General features: G+C 40.8%; 1 protein-coding gene across 10 annotated transcripts in view; it reads right to left on the reverse strand.

The window, feature by feature from the left end:
• Nucleotides 1-17,071, reverse strand: part of LOC6734397 (SH3 and multiple ankyrin repeat domains protein 1) — a 72,463-nt gene that overhangs the window by 11,111 nt on the left and 44,281 nt on the right. For 6 of the 10 annotated variants that reach the window (XM_039291896.2, XM_039291893.2, XM_039291895.2 and 3 more), the window contains one exon: nt 14,028-14,045. The exons of the other annotated variants lie outside the window; for them this stretch is intronic. In XM_039291896.2, coding sequence (XP_039147830.1) covers nt 14,028-14,045 — 18 coding nt within the window. The remainder of the gene's footprint in view (nt 1-14,027; nt 14,046-17,071) is intronic. 10 annotated transcript variants of the gene reach the window in all.

Consider the following 17,071-nt stretch of genomic DNA (forward strand, 5'->3'; position numbering starts at 1 on the left):
TCCTAACGAAAGAACTCACCCCTTGGACACACAAACTTCAACCACACAAACTAACACGCCCCCAAGTAGCAGCCAGTCCTCCTACTCCTCATATTCCCCAGTTCCAACACCAACACCAAAGCCAACCCCAAGCCCAACTCCTTCGCCAAACAACAAAACACGTTAACGGCTGTGCGCCAAATGGGTTTTATGGCGCCACCCTCAATCCTCTGCCCTTCGGACCGAACCCACACCCACGGATGCTTCTCCAACCCTCATCCCTTGGCACCCGGGGTCTCAGTTACAGTCGCAGTCATGCACATGCAAATTGCAGACACGTCGCTGGCCTAGACCCCAACAAAAACGGGGAAGGTAAGGATGGATTTTGGTACCGAAGTCGGAAATACTCTATGTTTTGAGACAAGGATATCCTTGGGAAGTACTATATCCTGACAGGAACGTTCAATTCACATTACTCATTCCTTCAAAACTTCCTGCTAACTAAATTGCTGCACATATGCTCCTTAAAACTGCATAAATATCTAACTAACTGCACTGCTTAATTCTGGCCAAGACGATCATACCCTTTGCCAGGGTATCAAAGGAGCAGAAGGGCGGAAGAAATTTCAGAACTTTGGTTTTGGGGTTGTCCCTTCCACGCGGGAGTTCTGCCCAAAGTAATTTAGAAGTTGTGCGCACTTTTTGGCTTTAAAGCACTTTTCAAACTGTTTTTGCTCATTTTGGGGTTTTTTTTTTTTGTGTGTGACTGCGATGCTGGCTGCTGTATACCGTGGCCATAAATTCAATTCGGCTGCAACAAAGTGGAGCAGGCGGAATGTGTATTCGACATATTCGGTTGTATTTTTGTGGCAGCGCGGCAAGGGGCAGGTGGCAGCTGGTGGGATACTGTCCATAAATCATGGAGGAATTGCAACTGCAGGCCAGTAACTTAACCAGCACACCCAATGGCTCTCCAGAAGGGTATAGAAACAAATTGCAATTTGCATGAAATTTACAATATTACACAGTTTGAGAGACAGTTCGTGCATTTCGCGAAACTCGTAATATTTTAAGTTTGAGCAGTTTGAGAGCGGGTGTAATTCATAAGTAGAAGAACGTGTCGGAAAACTATGAAGATTTGCGGAGATAATTTTGCCTAATTTAACTCAGAGTGCCAGCGAATATAATAGTTTAAAAGCTTGAGAAAGATTCTAGATTATTTGAGTTATTTTTTTATATAAGGTTCTATTTTCTAAAAGAAAATTTCAGAAGAAATTATACAGAAAATAAGAGCTGCCTTTCAGATGGTTTACTTATAGTTTAGTAGTTATTTAATGTAATTGTACGATTTAGTTAGTTCAGCATACATTTACACTTTTGCACAGTTGCAGAGCCAGCGGAATAATCCAATCCAATTAGCTCCAATTGGCAATCTGCATGAAAGGTGCTTGGTCGCACAGTTGGAGAGCCACTAGAGCCCCAAGTGAGTAGTGAGTGTCAAGCTCAGATGTGAGAATCCAAGTAAATGTCAATGCGATGTGCAATGAGCGCTGTGCACTTGCTGCCAGCAAATAAGCGACTTCCTGTTCCAATAAGAAATACTCGAAAGACCCCGAGGCGACTCGGCCAACAACAATGCGAGCAGCAGCAACAAAAGACATCATTGATAAATTGTCAAACAGTAGTTGGCGATGCTTTTGCTGTTGTTGTGACTGCCGCTGCTGCTGCTGCTGCATTTGTTGCAATTGTTTTCTTGTTGATTGAAAGCCAAGCGAGAGGGAAATAGCGGCAGGTAAGCGTAAACAGTGCCAGCAAAAAGTAAATAGCCACTGCCGATGGACTGGACAGCCTCCAAGCTTGGAAGTGGGTCGCCGACCATCTGTTAGATTTCTACACGGAAAATAAATACAAGTTGTTGGCCAAAGCGATTTAAAACTGCGAACTAGTTTCCATTCATTAAAAAAGGCATTAAAGATATATAACTTGTTGTATAGAACATGATATGAAAATATATCTGCCTTTGTCCAATAAATCAAATTTTATGCACTGCTAATTGGCATGCTATTAAACGAATTAACCAACAATCGTATTTAAATATTCGTTTTCAAAACAGTTTAATTTTGTCTGTGTAACCACAATCTAGTTCTATTGCCGCAATTAAAGTCGCAACTAGCTCAAAGTTTGCAGCCTGAAGTTTTCAGTTTGCCACTAAAGTCACGGCTTGGATTTGTTTGGGTTTTCGGATTTTTTTGCCCCTTCCGCGGAAAATTTTTGGGCTTTGTCAGGCTCTACACATTTACGAACTCATTAGTGTCAGCAAATTTTTTGTGCCTTTTAATTTTGAACAGTTGTGTTTGGTTTATGTTTGGCATTTTGGCAACGAAGCGGCACAGTTTGAGAGCCACTGATGCCTCCAACTCCCACTCAGAAGGTATCGAATGACCAAAATTCTCAGCCGAATAAGTTGAAAATACAGAAAAGTGATAACGGAAGCTTAGGAAAAAATTAAAGAACCAGTAAAAGATGCTGCACTGTGGGGCAAACGTACGGAATTCCTAGTAAATAATCTTTATTTAATTGGTTGAAATTACTAAACAAATATTTACCGAGTCAAATCTGCTTTTAAATTATTTTTGCCAACATTCCTATGGAGGCTTCTACTTTCCACTAATGCCACCTTGGCTCTGTTTCGCTTTTTTAAGCAAATATTTACACACATGTGCCAGTACTACACAAAAACGATTCATTTGCTGGGCAAATATGGGTTTTCTAGAGCACATAGACTGCGTCGAACTTTCTGAATCATTTGCCAACTTCCTGCTCATTAGCTCCGAATAGAATTCATCGTCAATTGTTTCGACCCAATGCCTAATTCTACACTTTTCTCGTTTCTTCCCGACATTTGGCCATTGTGCCTGCGTCTTTGCCTCGATCTGTGTCCTTTGTTGTGGAAGAATCTCCGATTCCGCTGATGTCTGGTCTTCTCAAGTTGCAGCCCAAGAGGCTTCAGCATCAATTTATGTAATCTGCCAGCTCGCACACTAATACACACAGAAACCATCGAATACCTGGGCTCTGGGCTCCAAAGTTCTCGGTTCTGGGCCTTAACTTGGACGTGGACTTGGACTTGGTCACATCATCTTATAAATTCAGCTCGTTTGCCGAAAGGGGAGCAGAAGGCAGCGGAGGATGGGATGCCAGTGGTAAACCGCAGAGCCACTTTGAATCGCAGTTTGGAGCCTCGAACAATGCCGACCATCACAAACTGGAACAATACACTGCGATTTGTGATTTTGCCTAAACGAAACTTAATATTGAATTTACTTTTTACCAAATAATATCAATGTTCTTTTTATATATACTCCATATTCAATACCACATCAGAATTCGCGTTCAATTCAATGCAGCAACGTCTAGCGTAATTTCTCTCAGTGTTCTGATGAGGAGATGCGTTCCCGAAACTGGTTTTCAACCGCGGTTTCTGTTCAACATTCGCATTCCTATCGCCCGAGTTCGAGTGTATGCCAATTTTGCGGCGCTGAACTTGGGTTGGTTTCGAGTTCGGTTTGTTTGCCCTTACACATGAGGTTCCCCCACACATTTCCCGCTGCTCATCGTGTGACATTTGGTTAATTCGAAGCTTATTAATTTATGCCTGCATCGACAAGGGATTGTGGTAATTAATTTCAAGTTGATTGCCTTTTGGGGCGCAGTTCAATTTATCACACGTTTGTGTGTCAACCGAATACGTGGTTTATTCATAACTGAATCATTGCATTTGCCTGCTCTGCAGAGGAACAACTGCTTAAGCTAACTTTATGAGTATGAAATGCAAGAACTACTACATATATGTCATAATAAGTAGTTTGTTCTCGCTGTGCACGGATCGGATGACTCCTTCTTTTCCCGCCAGGAGGTCAATGACGTGTCTTCCGCCTGCAGCCATTCGAGCCGCCTCAAAGTCAAAGTCAAAGCCATTCAGCAACTAAAAAGTAAGTTTACAAGCTGCACAACAGCCGACGACGACTCATCCCGACCCGAACCAACCCATTGGCTGGCTGCCTGGAACCCTTAGGTTTGCTCTGCATCTTCTCGTTCCCAGTTTGGTTATCACATGGTCAGGGATGCGGCAGGAAGCGGGTACAAGCGCAGCCTCGTCGAAACTAGTTTCGTTTGGCTAGATTTTCGTGGGCAAAAGCTGTGAGCTGCTGCTCCTGCTCCTACTCCAGCTTCCATGTACTGGTTGCCTCCCTTTTAGGTGTCCGTCCCAGATGTTTGTCTTGTCATGCCCACCTACAGCATCAGAATCGTTGCTTCACATTAAGAAAATAAAATTGAAGAGCGACGTTGAACACAAGTAAAGATACATCTCAGATCCATTGAATAGCCTAATATTTTTACATTTGTGTACATTATTTCTCTAAGTGTAACTAGGGAACTGAGGCGAAAAGTTCTCGCTGAGGCGTGGAAGAAAGTGTTGATGTTGAAGACTTCTTTTGAGGCCTCCAACTCATCGCATCGAATCCAACCCACCGAACATTTATCAGAGTCAAGTGCATTGAACTTGCATTCGCCGACATGAAATTTATTTGCCCACTGGGGGCGTGGCAGCGGCGGCGCAACGCCCATCAGCCATTCATATTTTTTACACCCAGATGCATTTGGACAAACGGCTGGGTGCACTGAGAATGGGGGGAGGAGGAGCGGGGCGGGGCGGATGGCAGCTATCTAGGGACAAAAGGACATTGACAGCAAGCGTCGAAAGGTGAACTAAAACATTCTACAGTTCTGCAACGGAAAAAAAAGAGAAGAAAAAAATAGAAAAATAGAAATATAGTATACGAGAATTTGCAGAAATGTAGTGGCAGGCTAAAGGATGTGGACAAGCTCATGATGATGCCACAGAAAAACGTGGAGGGGGTAAGTGCCACATAAAACTTGTGAATGCAGGTGACAGGCATTTGCAATAAAGCTGCTATCTGCAAAATGCCATGGGCGGGCGAAAAAGGGGTTTTGGGGGGACCATCACCATCACCTGGAGGTAGAAGAGAAAGGAGACCTTTCAGAGATTAACCGTTGACAATGTTGCACGGAATGCGGCAGCAGTTCGTCCGAAAAGCGAGCTTTAGAGCCGGAGCGAAGCAGCATGACAGAACCATGTTGCCAAGATATTGCCCCGCCGTCGGTGGCATATGCCCCATCTGGCAGGCTAAGTGCCCCCGGGCGGCGTTTTTCGAAGGGGGGTGTGGCATGGCAAAAGTTCTCAAATGCCTAGGCAAAGCAACCCCACTCTTGGACTTACAGTTCTGCAGGAAGTGCTGTGGCAACAAGAATTCACCAAAGCATCGCACAAGAAGTTATTTCAGTATGTTTTCCCCAAAAGTTTACTTCTTTAGGAGTTTGCGAAAACAAGTAGCTAGGTATTACCTTAGATAAATGCTTAAAGGAAACTCTGTTGTTTTGAAGATGTACCCAGTTTCATGTAGGTGCATTCTTTCAACATTCAAAGCCTTCTGCTCAACCCTATGATAAACTACCAGCTCCTTTCGCTCCTGCGATATATCATTTTACATTCAATTTTTTCCCGAACTAATGCAGTTAGCCTAAACAAATTTCCAACGGAGACTCCAACAGAAGGGAAAATCAATATTTACATAGACACAAGATCCCAGACAACAACGGCAACAGCAACTACAACAACTCGTACAGCAAACAAACAAACAAACAAAGAAGAAGAAGAAGGACAAGCCAGGGCAGACATTAAAAACAAAAACACAGGCCCACAACATGCATCCAACCAGCCAAGTATGTACGGATATATATGGGATATACGAGTATATACGTGTCTGGCGATTATGACTGCCTAAGCAGGGAGCTCCCTTCTAGCCGGAGGCTGGAGATTGGAAGCGGAGGAGTTCCCATCTCATGCTCCATGTCTAGGCTTGAATCCAAGCAGCGAAACATGCGACAAATTTTTGTAGCAGAGGAGGAGGTCCAAGTGTACAGGGTCGCGCACATCCAAGGTATTCCTCGTTTTGGGGTTAAAGAACGGTGGAAATGCTTTCAGCATTTTCATATTCATCCGCACGAAGGGAAAAGTGGACAGGTTCGGGGGAAAACATGCGACTGCACAGAAAATAAACGAAAAGAAATATAAATATAACATGCAGGCAAATGAAAACCAAGACGAAGCCAGGATACACTTGGTTGCAGAGAAATAAATGTATCTAAACTAAATAGTACATCTGATAGATAAGTTAAGCAATAAAAAAGTAGCATCCCTTTTTACAAAGATTTATATGAAGAATTAGAACATTCTTTGCAAAAATACTCGAACTTCAGTTCAGTTTATCATCCTTCAGTACCTTACAATTTTTTTTTTGCCACAGTAAAGCCACCCCCTCAGCCAAAAACCACAAAGTACTGAGCAAACAGAGAAATGCCAACCACTGGGGGTGGCTGGAAAAATGTTTAAGAAATATCTGGTAGAAAGGAAAGCCCCTGAAACGCTTTTCCAACTGGACTGCAGAGTGCATTGGCATCTGGCAAAGCGCAGCAGGAAGGAAATGATGTGTGTGTGTGTATGTGGCTGCCCAGCAATATTAGCCAGTGAAAGGTATATGAGAGAATCCCCTAACCAACCTATCCCCTTCAGTATATTGGCCACTTCCATTTCTATGTCAAAGTCATTCCGCTGGACAATGTAGAACAATAAAGTGCGCCACTAAACGATACACGACACAAAACACACGACACGCGGCACACGAGGCCCAGAAGAACGGAGCACCATAATGACGGTAATGATGCCAATGATCGGGAGTCGCGGAGTCGCGAGGAGACATGCTCGACGTGTCCGACGATTCTTTCACTGACCATTTGCTGAACACTCGAATTGCTAATCGATTCGATGCCAAACGTGCTCCATGCTTAACCGTACTTAGCCGTTCCGTTCCGAACCCATCCGATCCAATCCGATCGAGGCGGATCAATGGATCCGATCCATCGGTTGCAGCGATGCCGATCATCGGCTGGAAGCCAAAGCCATTCCCCCATTGGTTCTGGCCACTTTCTTTCTTGGCTTATTTATGTCAGCGAGTGGCGGTCTATTCTGTGCTCCGACCAATGCGGATTACTTGAGTCAACCTTTACCGTTCTCAGTCATGCCCAAGCGGAGTAATTTCGGCCATTAAATTAATTATGGCCAACTGTGTAAGAAGCATTTTGAAGAGCTATGGGAAAAACCCACCCAATTTTTGGTCATTTGGGGGGAAAAAACTAAGTCACCCTTGTAAAAGCACATGAATATTATACATTTTACTGCGTAAATAGGAAAAAGGCAAATCCTTAAGGAATTTTTGGTTTAGCTTTCGGGGTGGATAAGCAAAGGTTGCCTGATGACAAACCTTGGAAAATTCGATTTATTTAGGCAAGGAATTTTCATTTCAAGTTGTGTTCAAATGAAACAATAGTTTGGGTAAACAAAAAAGCAAGCTTAGTAGAAATGGATACTCTAAAGTAGTGTTGGAGAGTGGTTTAAAATCAGTTGTACAGACATTTTACAAGACTATTTGGAGCTAGAGATATCAATGTCACTTAAATTTTTGCTATTTTATTCATCAGCATGTAGGAATAAACATTTATCTATATCTCTTCCCTTTTTATTGAAACACCCTTACATATTTAAGCCATATTGACACATTTTTCTGGCTATGCTTTTGGGCCACAAAAAAAGGTGCTCTTTGGGACCGCTGGCGATGCTGCCGGCCATTTGCCCAATCAATGCAACACGGAGCGGACAACGGACAAGCTGCAAACAAGTTGGCAAACAAACTTCCGTCCCACTGCACTCCAACACTCCAAGAGTAGCGAAGACTCGACTCCAACCCGCTGACTGATGCCTCACAGACCTGGCAGCTTATGGTGACCCAAATAGACTGCCATCGGTCAACTGGCAACTGGCCACTGGCAGCCAAACGCCGGAGGAAAGAAAGCGCAGAGCGGAGGCTCACTATGTGGATATAGAGATATGTGAACAGATATATATGTACGTATATATATAGACGAAGAGAGGCAGCCATTAGCTGAGTGGCTGGGCGGCAATGTCCCGCTGCAATTGTCAGTCGGATGAAGTCAGCCTCGGGTGACAGCTTGGGGGCTAAGCCCTTCGAGGCGGCATCAAATGATCAAAAGCGGATCGGAGAAGATCGATTCCAGACAAATGAGACCTTCGACGTGGTGTCGTTTGGCCAGAAGTGCATTATAATACTAAAGTTTCATGCTTAAGCAAAGTAATATTGTTAGACTTTTGATCAATAAGTTATATTATGACGATTTATTTTTAAAAATGTATTACAATTAAAACAAATGTAACCCCTCAGAAATTTTTACCCTATATAATCTAGTTTATATAAACTATTTTACTCTGTTTACTCTCTGAGTTGGACTTCCTCATGGCTAGCAAGCTCATTGCGAAACAAATAGGATTTCCTAATGTTGCGAACCCATTTCGCTTTTAAGCAAAAACAATTAAGTATACGCATCGTGCGCAATCTTTTAGCAGGGCAATTAACGCCGGCCATGTGGTAAATGGAAACTCACTTCATATCGCTCCAGTCCATAAACAAAACCGCAACAAAAGCTTTGAATTCCCGGCAACTGCAACTGCAGTTTCAGGTGTGAATACAAAAAAAATAAAGTTCGGAAAAATATTTTTAGGCTTCGCAAACAGACAAAAAACTGAATGGCTGATAAAATCCAGGTGCTGGCCAAGTGTGAAAATTGTCTTAAAACCGCCGGCTGCACTACTGTCAACGATTAGGATTTTTGTGTATTTTCTTAGTTTTTGATTTCGATTTGCCAGAATGTTCCATGTACAGCTGGATCCAAGACATGCTTCTTAAAGTTCTATGAGGCGGTTTGTCTCAATTTGAATTTTTGCGCGGCTTTTCTAGTGGCAGCAACTTAACGGTAAACGGAGGCAAAAGGGTACCCACAAATGGTAAAAGCAACTCGAATGCGAAAATTTATGCAGCCATGGAGCCAAAGTTGCAGCTGCTGCCAAGGCAGAGAAAAAAATAGTTTTCTTGGCCGCTAGAAAAACTGACCGCAGCCATATTTGACAACGGAACGTGCTCTGGACGTCTTGGAGCACCGTTCTTGGTGCCATTCCGGTGCCCAAACCCAGTCTGCCCACTCTGGAATCTTGGTTTCAAATCAATCTCTGGAGTGGCTGCGGTCTCCCGGCCCTTTATTTACGGTTCAGATACTTTTTCGAGGTGAACGGGACACAAATTGCATCTAATGATGGAATCGTTTCACCTGAAAATGGAGCAATATGCTCGGGAATGCGGGCTCTCCTCTTTTGTGGGTCAACGTCGGTCGGCCAAGTGCCACCACTTGTAATTAGGGAGTATTTCGCGATTGGGTTTGGGCCATAAACATGTGGTGCTAGCGAAACTCAGCTATATCAGCTGGCCATCGGAGCCGCCAAGGATGCAGGAACCACAACTGCCAAGTGTTTGAAGTCCACGGCAAATAAGCCGAAGAGCTGGAAAAATGCAGCCAATTGCAAGGCACGAAATCTCACAGCTCGTAAATCGAAGGCAGTTCCCCCGAGAGAAGGGGACATGTGTACACTGAGAGAAATGGTTTTATATAAATGTATATTAAACTTTTGTTTAAAAAAAACCCTCAAAAGATGATCAACCACATACAAATCTTACTAATAAGTATATTAATTATATATGATAATTAGTATTATATTACTAAGTATCAAACTGTATGAAGCTCTGGTCCCAATAATAGTTGAAATTAAGAGACATACTATTCAATTTCTTCCAGTGCAGACAAACCTATCTGTATGTTTTGGGGCGTCGCCTGGCGCGCGAATTATGCCACCAACGAGCAAGCAAATGGGAAACCTCTTTTTTTTTCTTGGCTCACTTCAAGTGATTTCCCCGCCGAAATCCGAACCTCGAACCGCAGCACTGTGCACCATGCTTTCTGCCAAATTGCAATTGGAGACTTTGCCAGTTGCAACTCGCAGCTAGGAACTTGCAACTGGCGATGCTGCACGTGCGCCGTATCGGAAACTAGTTTTTGCTACTTTAATTTGGCCAGCCGCATGGTGGCAGCGGCATTTCGTATCCAAAAAAGATAACTACTGGCAGGCTGGAAAAGCTGGAAAAACCATGCTGAAGGACATTTGGTGTCTATAGTAAATGAGGCGGAAAAACTGCGAGAAACAGAAATTGCCGCAAAAGCGATGCGGCCAAAAGGAAGGCCAAGAAGAAATAAGCCTGGCAGATACAAGACACAAGGAAACTGCAATGGGTAGGCAAAGAGTTCTTAGAGGTGAAAACTAGTTGCTACCCTGCAAAAGCTTCTAAAGGTAAAGTGTAAATGTTTACCTAGAAGAACGTAAGTAAAACAATCATTCAAAGTTTAATGAATAGCTAAGTTAAATTGCAGATTATTCATATATTATATTAACATAAGGCAGAGTTGAAGCTACCCCATGTATCTCAGCGATTTACAGGGAATAGCTGTAATGCCTCGCTTTACCGTGGATACTGTAAAAGAAAAAGGCAAACGCAAACTGTTTGGAAAATTGTATCGAACTATCTGCGGCTTGTTTGAGTTTGACTTGCAGTCGGAGGCTCTCCTCCTCCTTTGGCTCCTTTGGCCAAAGTCAATTTTACAAGCAATGAACTCGAGATATTTGCTGCGATCCTCATTCTGCCTCCACTCTTGAGTTTTTCCACATTTTTTGCTGCGAGCATTTTGCTGGCGTCAAAAGTTCTTTTCTGTGGCGTTAGTTTCAACTAGGGCCGGGACACGCCCACTAAATTGCCAGCATATTTGCTGCCAAAAGGAGATGGAGCACAGGTCGTACCTAGCCCCCTCATCCAAGCTCCTCCACTGCTCCTCTCCAGCTTTGTCGCTTTGGTAGTACGCTAAAATAGCTCAAGTGGTTGCAGCTAAGCGATGGGGAGGAGGAGGAAGCGCACCAGAAAGGGGCGTGGCTGCGGTGGAGGGGCATTCAACCTGGTCCACACACTTATGCACATTCCGCCATCTCTTGGTGCCTTTGGCACAGTTATGCGTGCACTGAGCAAAAATTAGTGTCTCTGACTTTTAAAATCTGATTTAACATTTATATTTCTTAACTAAATATACTCTGCCATTAAATTCTACATGCCACAGAGTAAATTAATGCCAAAAATCTATTTTAATCTGCTAAGCACTAGATACTTGATAGTTTTCTGTGTGGTCAGCGCCATTCTTTAAAGACTGAATCTACTTTTGGACATGAGCTGGCGAGGAACTCAGGCACCTTCTCAACTGGATTCGCACCAATTGAGCTGTGATTTAAGTACGCCATAAATGGTGAAGTGCGAGATTGAGATACTCGAACACATTGCCGTACGGGTTGTTTCCTACCTGCAAGAAAACCGACAAAAAAAAAGTAAAAAACTAAAAGCGAGAGAACCATCATACATTAGGTTTGCTCAATAATGGCTAATCGTTAGTAATATGTGGTCTTCACGGCAATGCTGGTAGCATTGCATCCATTCTCCCCGACTTTCAGATCATCATAATTACAATATCCGTTGTTATGGTCGAGGTTCGAGGGTTTACCACCCGCTTCAGTGCTCAATTTAGAATAAGCATTCCACACTCACATGCGGCGTTTTAAAACAAATTGACGCAAACTAATGAACATAATCTGCAGACACACACACACATACACACACAGACGGCCACCGGAAGTGCTTCATTGTTCGGCGTTGGGGCGTCGGAAATTGAAAAGCAACCCAAAACCAACATGAAATTTAAATTTGCAAAAATAAAATAAAGCGACAGAGAGAGAGGCCGAATAAAGTAAGCCAACATAAAAGTGCCATTAAAAATTTAGTTAGAGGGCAGCTCAAACAGAATTCCGCACACATAAAGAGGAAATTACATTTATGCGAGTGTTTTTTTTTTTTTGTGTGTTTTTTGGAATTGAACTTGCGTTGTTCAATTTGCCTGCAACACTTGAGCGCCCTTCAAATGCTTTCAACTTTCCGCGCTGTTCGTCACCTCGTTTGTTTTCATAGCGATTATTTAGTTATATTATTTGTTGTCAGTTTGGTTTGTTTCAACTGCAAAGCTTTCAATTTTGGTACTTTTTAAGCGGTTTAAATGCACAAATAAAACCAATTTGAATATGACAGCTTCACTTAAAGGCTTTATTTTATATCTTTTATTCTGAGCAACTAGTTTTGCTTAGCATAAGATTATGGTAATCGAAGCTAAAGCTGCACTAGTCTGTCTAGCTGGTAATTATTATTAAAACGCCAACTCATATTTTTACCAATGAATTTATCAATTTTACAGACAGGAAAATAACAATTACATTTGATATAATTAATTTTTGTTAAATATTATAATAAAATACAACTTTCTGTGTGTTGAATAAAACAGTGAGTATGTTTAATATAAATTTTATGTATTATTTCCCGTGCAGTTATTGCTTTTAACCACATATCCAGTTTGTGACGCATTTAAAAATGCACAGTTTGTAAGGCACTGTAACTAACGTTATTGTTTACTTTCAGCTATTATTTCTGGCTCACATATACTTTTTTTTTTTTGCTCAAATTAATTGGAAACAATTTCGATTTGCTTTTGTCGAAATGGAAGCACTCGCCCACTTTTGTAGTTGTACCGCTATTATTGTTCAACTCAATTACCCCGCTTTATGCAACTTTCATTGATACATGAAGCGATTAAAGCACTGAAACAGATATAATTTCACAGTCAAGGTCGTTTGGAGGGCGACTTGCACAATTTGATTTGTCTAGCCCAACTCATATATTAAAGTTGATTGAACCGTTAAATTGTTAAACACAATCATACGTTCCCAAAACAAAAGTAACAACGAAACAAAGCCGTGTTTTTGTTCGCTCTGTGTCCCCAAAAAATTAACAACCATCTAAAAACGAGCATAATAAATGGTTATTATAAACAATATTCCCGGCTTCACATGGAAATAAAAATAAAACAAACTGTCGAAAAGTTTCACCGAAATATTTCGCTGTTTTGTGTTATTTTGAAAGTTTGTAAATTATTTGTTTGCCTGCCGATAAAATGTCAAAAATTTTGTTGAAATATTTTGTGGTTACAGTCACAGTTCACGATAATGCTATCGAGAACTGTCCGCAGGCAAAAAGAAAACCACTCACAGTGGTCATGGATACACATATCCATTTGGGCTCCTCTCGTCCCTCCTTCTCGTTCCTATTTATTATCTCGTTTCTCGCTCCATTTGCAAATGCCTGGGGCGCCTTTTCCTTTTTTCTGTTTCTTTTTTGAGCTTTTGCATTTTAATTGAATTACAAGGGAGGAGTTGTTGGCAGTCCAAGGGGGGGAGGGGCTCGAATTTTCAATAGATGGAAAAACCGTTCCTGGTCGCGTGTGTTTTTGTGGTGTTGGAGGCGTTAGAGGGGTCCTCCAAGTCCCAGCCATAAATCTGTAACTGTTTGCTGTACTTGACACATTTCGTAGTTGGATGTGAAGTTGCCTCGCTGTCTCCTCGCTGCAGGAAAAACAGCGAAAAACGAGTGTTGCAACGTGCAACCAAATATTTGCGTAGGTGTTCGAACGGCTGTCGCTGCGGGTTTCGTGTCAATTAAAATTAAACTTAAACTTAAAAATTAATAAAAATTTATTGCCGCAAGAAACGAGCAAGTCGTTCAACAACTTATGACATATATTGCAATAAAATATATATATTGCAGTTCGAGCTCCTTTATGGAAATTTAAAAGTTCGGTTGTTGGACAGAAATATTTTACATATGAGTTTAAAGAGCTATTAAGCCATCCCAATTTGTTGGGCGTAAAAAATAAACATTTTACTTCCCCAATTAAATTGAAGCCATAATTTCTGCCTTTCCAAACAATTAAGCATTCCCTCAAGTGCTGCGGAAATACATTATTCATGGCATTATCTTTGCATATGTGCGGTTATTATTGGGTATATGGTATTATAGCCGGCCACCAACCTTAAACCAAAAGGCCACCTGAGCCAATTAATCGTAGCGATTTCCAGAAGATGAAAGCATCGCCGTCAGCACAAGATATCCGATCAGAAGCGAGTCAAATATTGCGGCGTGTAAATGCAATCAGTATTTATTTGATTATCGATTCCAACGCAGTGCATCAGGTCACATTGCGTATACGCCGAGTGGATTGTGGCCACACACGGCATTTCCATTTAACATTTTGTTGCATCCATCCAGGTTGTCGGCATTTATTTATTTTCGTTCACGTGTAAATTTGTAATTTGTTTGGTATTTAATTAAATAAAAAAAAACGCCAGCAGCAGCAACGAAATTAATGAAAACAAAACAATTTAATTAATAACGAGGAATCTTGTTGCCGTTGGCAATGGTGGATGTTCTCGAGTGGCCTGTCATGCTGCATAACAATGTTCTCGTTTTATGCATGTAAATTTATTTTTTGTATATATAGGTATATAAAGATGACATTTACATGTTTAGCTTACATATATTTTGCATATCACGCATACGCACTGTAAGCCGCGTGAGCAAGCCAAATGTCATAAAACTCTTTTTCATGAATTTCATTTCATTTAAGTTCTTTCTGTACACTTTATGATGGCTACATGTTGTGATGCGATTTTATATTTTGCTCTGATTTAAAGTACCATACACATTTGCATATAGCGCGAGTAATACAGAATTATTTATGCGACCATACAACATGCCATGACCTTTTCACCATGCTTTAAACATATATATATAGTGACGTATTCACGCCAACTCATCACGCTCAGTTAATTGAGTTTCGTTTGCTCTCTCTAAAGCTCTTCTTAACGTAAACATCCAAGAACATCACATGATTTTACCGTTTAAAGCTATTTTCTATTCTTTATGTCTGTAACCCCTTCTCAATCTCACTCACATTTGAAATTAGTCTTAAGTTGAAAGTTATACCGTAAAGTTCAATAAGTCTTAAACCGATATTTAATAAAAACCACAACCGAATTTATTCAGTGTTTAATTTATTTCGGAGTTGATCCTAGTTTAAATACGGATCATTTGTTCGACAAATAAAAACAATTTAACTTTCAGCGTTGATCTTAGTTAAATACGGATCATTTGTTCGGCTCAATTAAAAAACTTTTTAACTGGCGCAGTCGGTAGGATAACTCAAAGATTGCTTGATGCGAAAATATAAAATTTTTAATTCCTGTAATCTGTGTTATCCGCCAAAGAACTTACGTAGTGTTACTGTGAAAGTGAAGTGTTGACCATTAATACGCATACACTTAAAAGAACAGTGACACACATCTGCTTAAACAACAGTGAACTTCCAACATTTACCGGAGCTATAAATCCAGAAATTTTTTTTGGTTACTCCGAACAAGTGAATTGCTGGAAAATAAAAAAATAAAAAAAAAAGAACCTAAAACTAAATATATTAAGGAATTACCAAATAAGTGAAAAATTAAAATCTAAGTGAAACAAAACATAAGGAAGTAAACTCAAATCAATCAGTTAAAAAAAAAAAAAATCTTTAATACGAACTATTAAATAAGTGCATATAAAACAAAACTATATACACTCAAAGAAAATATATATCTAAATAAACTCTATCTAAGCTCAACGGAAAATAACAAAAGAAATAAATCTTAACGTGTTTTCAAGAGAGGAGAGTTATAAACTTCAAACGTAACATAAGTGAAAAATCAATAAGAGTGAATAAAATTTAAATGAAGACAAACAAAAAACTGAAGATATAAAGTTTGAATAAATTAAAAATAAACTAAAACTATACAATACAAAAATAAAAATAACAATAATAAAATTATGAAATAACCGCTACTCACGAAACATCAGTAACTATAAACATTTAAAAACAAAAAAAAAGAAACCAACAATTTTGACCAAAAAATGGCAGTAGCAGCACCAAGCCCAATAATGCTGTCCGACTCGAATATGATTCAAGTTGAACGACAAATAAATGGAGTCGAACACTTCAACGGGGACCCACAGACCCTGTATACGTTCATCAGCCGCATCGATTTCATCCTGGCACTATATCAAACGACCGACGAACGGCAGAAGCTCACCATCTTCGGACACATTGAGCGCAACATCGCGGGAGAGGTCATCCGCACACTAGGAGTTACGAACCTCACCACCTGGACGGAACTCAGGACTCATCTGATCCTAAACTACAAACCCCAGAGACCAAATCATCTACTATTGGAGGACTTCCGGAATACCCAATTCCGAGGTAACGTTCGTGAATTTTTAGAAGAAGCCGAACGTAGACGGCAGATATTAACAAATAAGTTAGACTTAGAAAGCGACACTGCAGAAACTACCCTGTATAACCAACTAATACGAACCAGTATAGAAACATTAATTCTAAGATTACCAACTCACATACAGTTAAGAATAGTTAAATGCGAAATTCCGAATTTAAGATCATTAATAAATATATTGCAAGAAAAGGGAATTTATGAAATAGCAACTACATACAAGAACAATACACAGCCAGTCTCAAATCCCATTAAATCACCTAACAATGCAACTCACAGACAAACAACTAACTACTATAATCATACAACACCATTCCAACCATCATACAACGCCATGTATCAACCAATTCGCCAACCAATTTCATATATACCACCTCAATTACCCAGAACTAACCCTAATCCGTTTTCCCAATACCAATACCGTCAACTTCACCCTCATCCTAACGTATCTGTTATAGCTCAACCTAGACCATTGAATCGTCAACATACATTTGACCAGAACCGACCAGGACTTAGTTATTCAAACGCACTAAATACAAGAGAAAATATAACGACCGGTGGACCAGCACTAAAGAGACAACGACCGTCTGACAGTGGACAATCACGTATGAGTTTTGATGAGGCTCGTTACCAAGAAGAATTAGACCAAACTCATCAACAGTTCAATCCTTACATGCATTACGGGAATCATCCCCAATATCCTTTCGATCTTTACATGCCTTACGGGCCGCCCCCCAACAACATCCCGATTTATTA

The sequence above is a fragment of the Drosophila simulans genome, chromosome 2R (genome assembly GCF_016746395.2).
Source record: "Drosophila simulans strain w501 chromosome 2R, Prin_Dsim_3.1, whole genome shotgun sequence".
NCBI lineage: Eukaryota > Metazoa > Arthropoda > Insecta > Diptera > Drosophilidae > Drosophila > Drosophila simulans.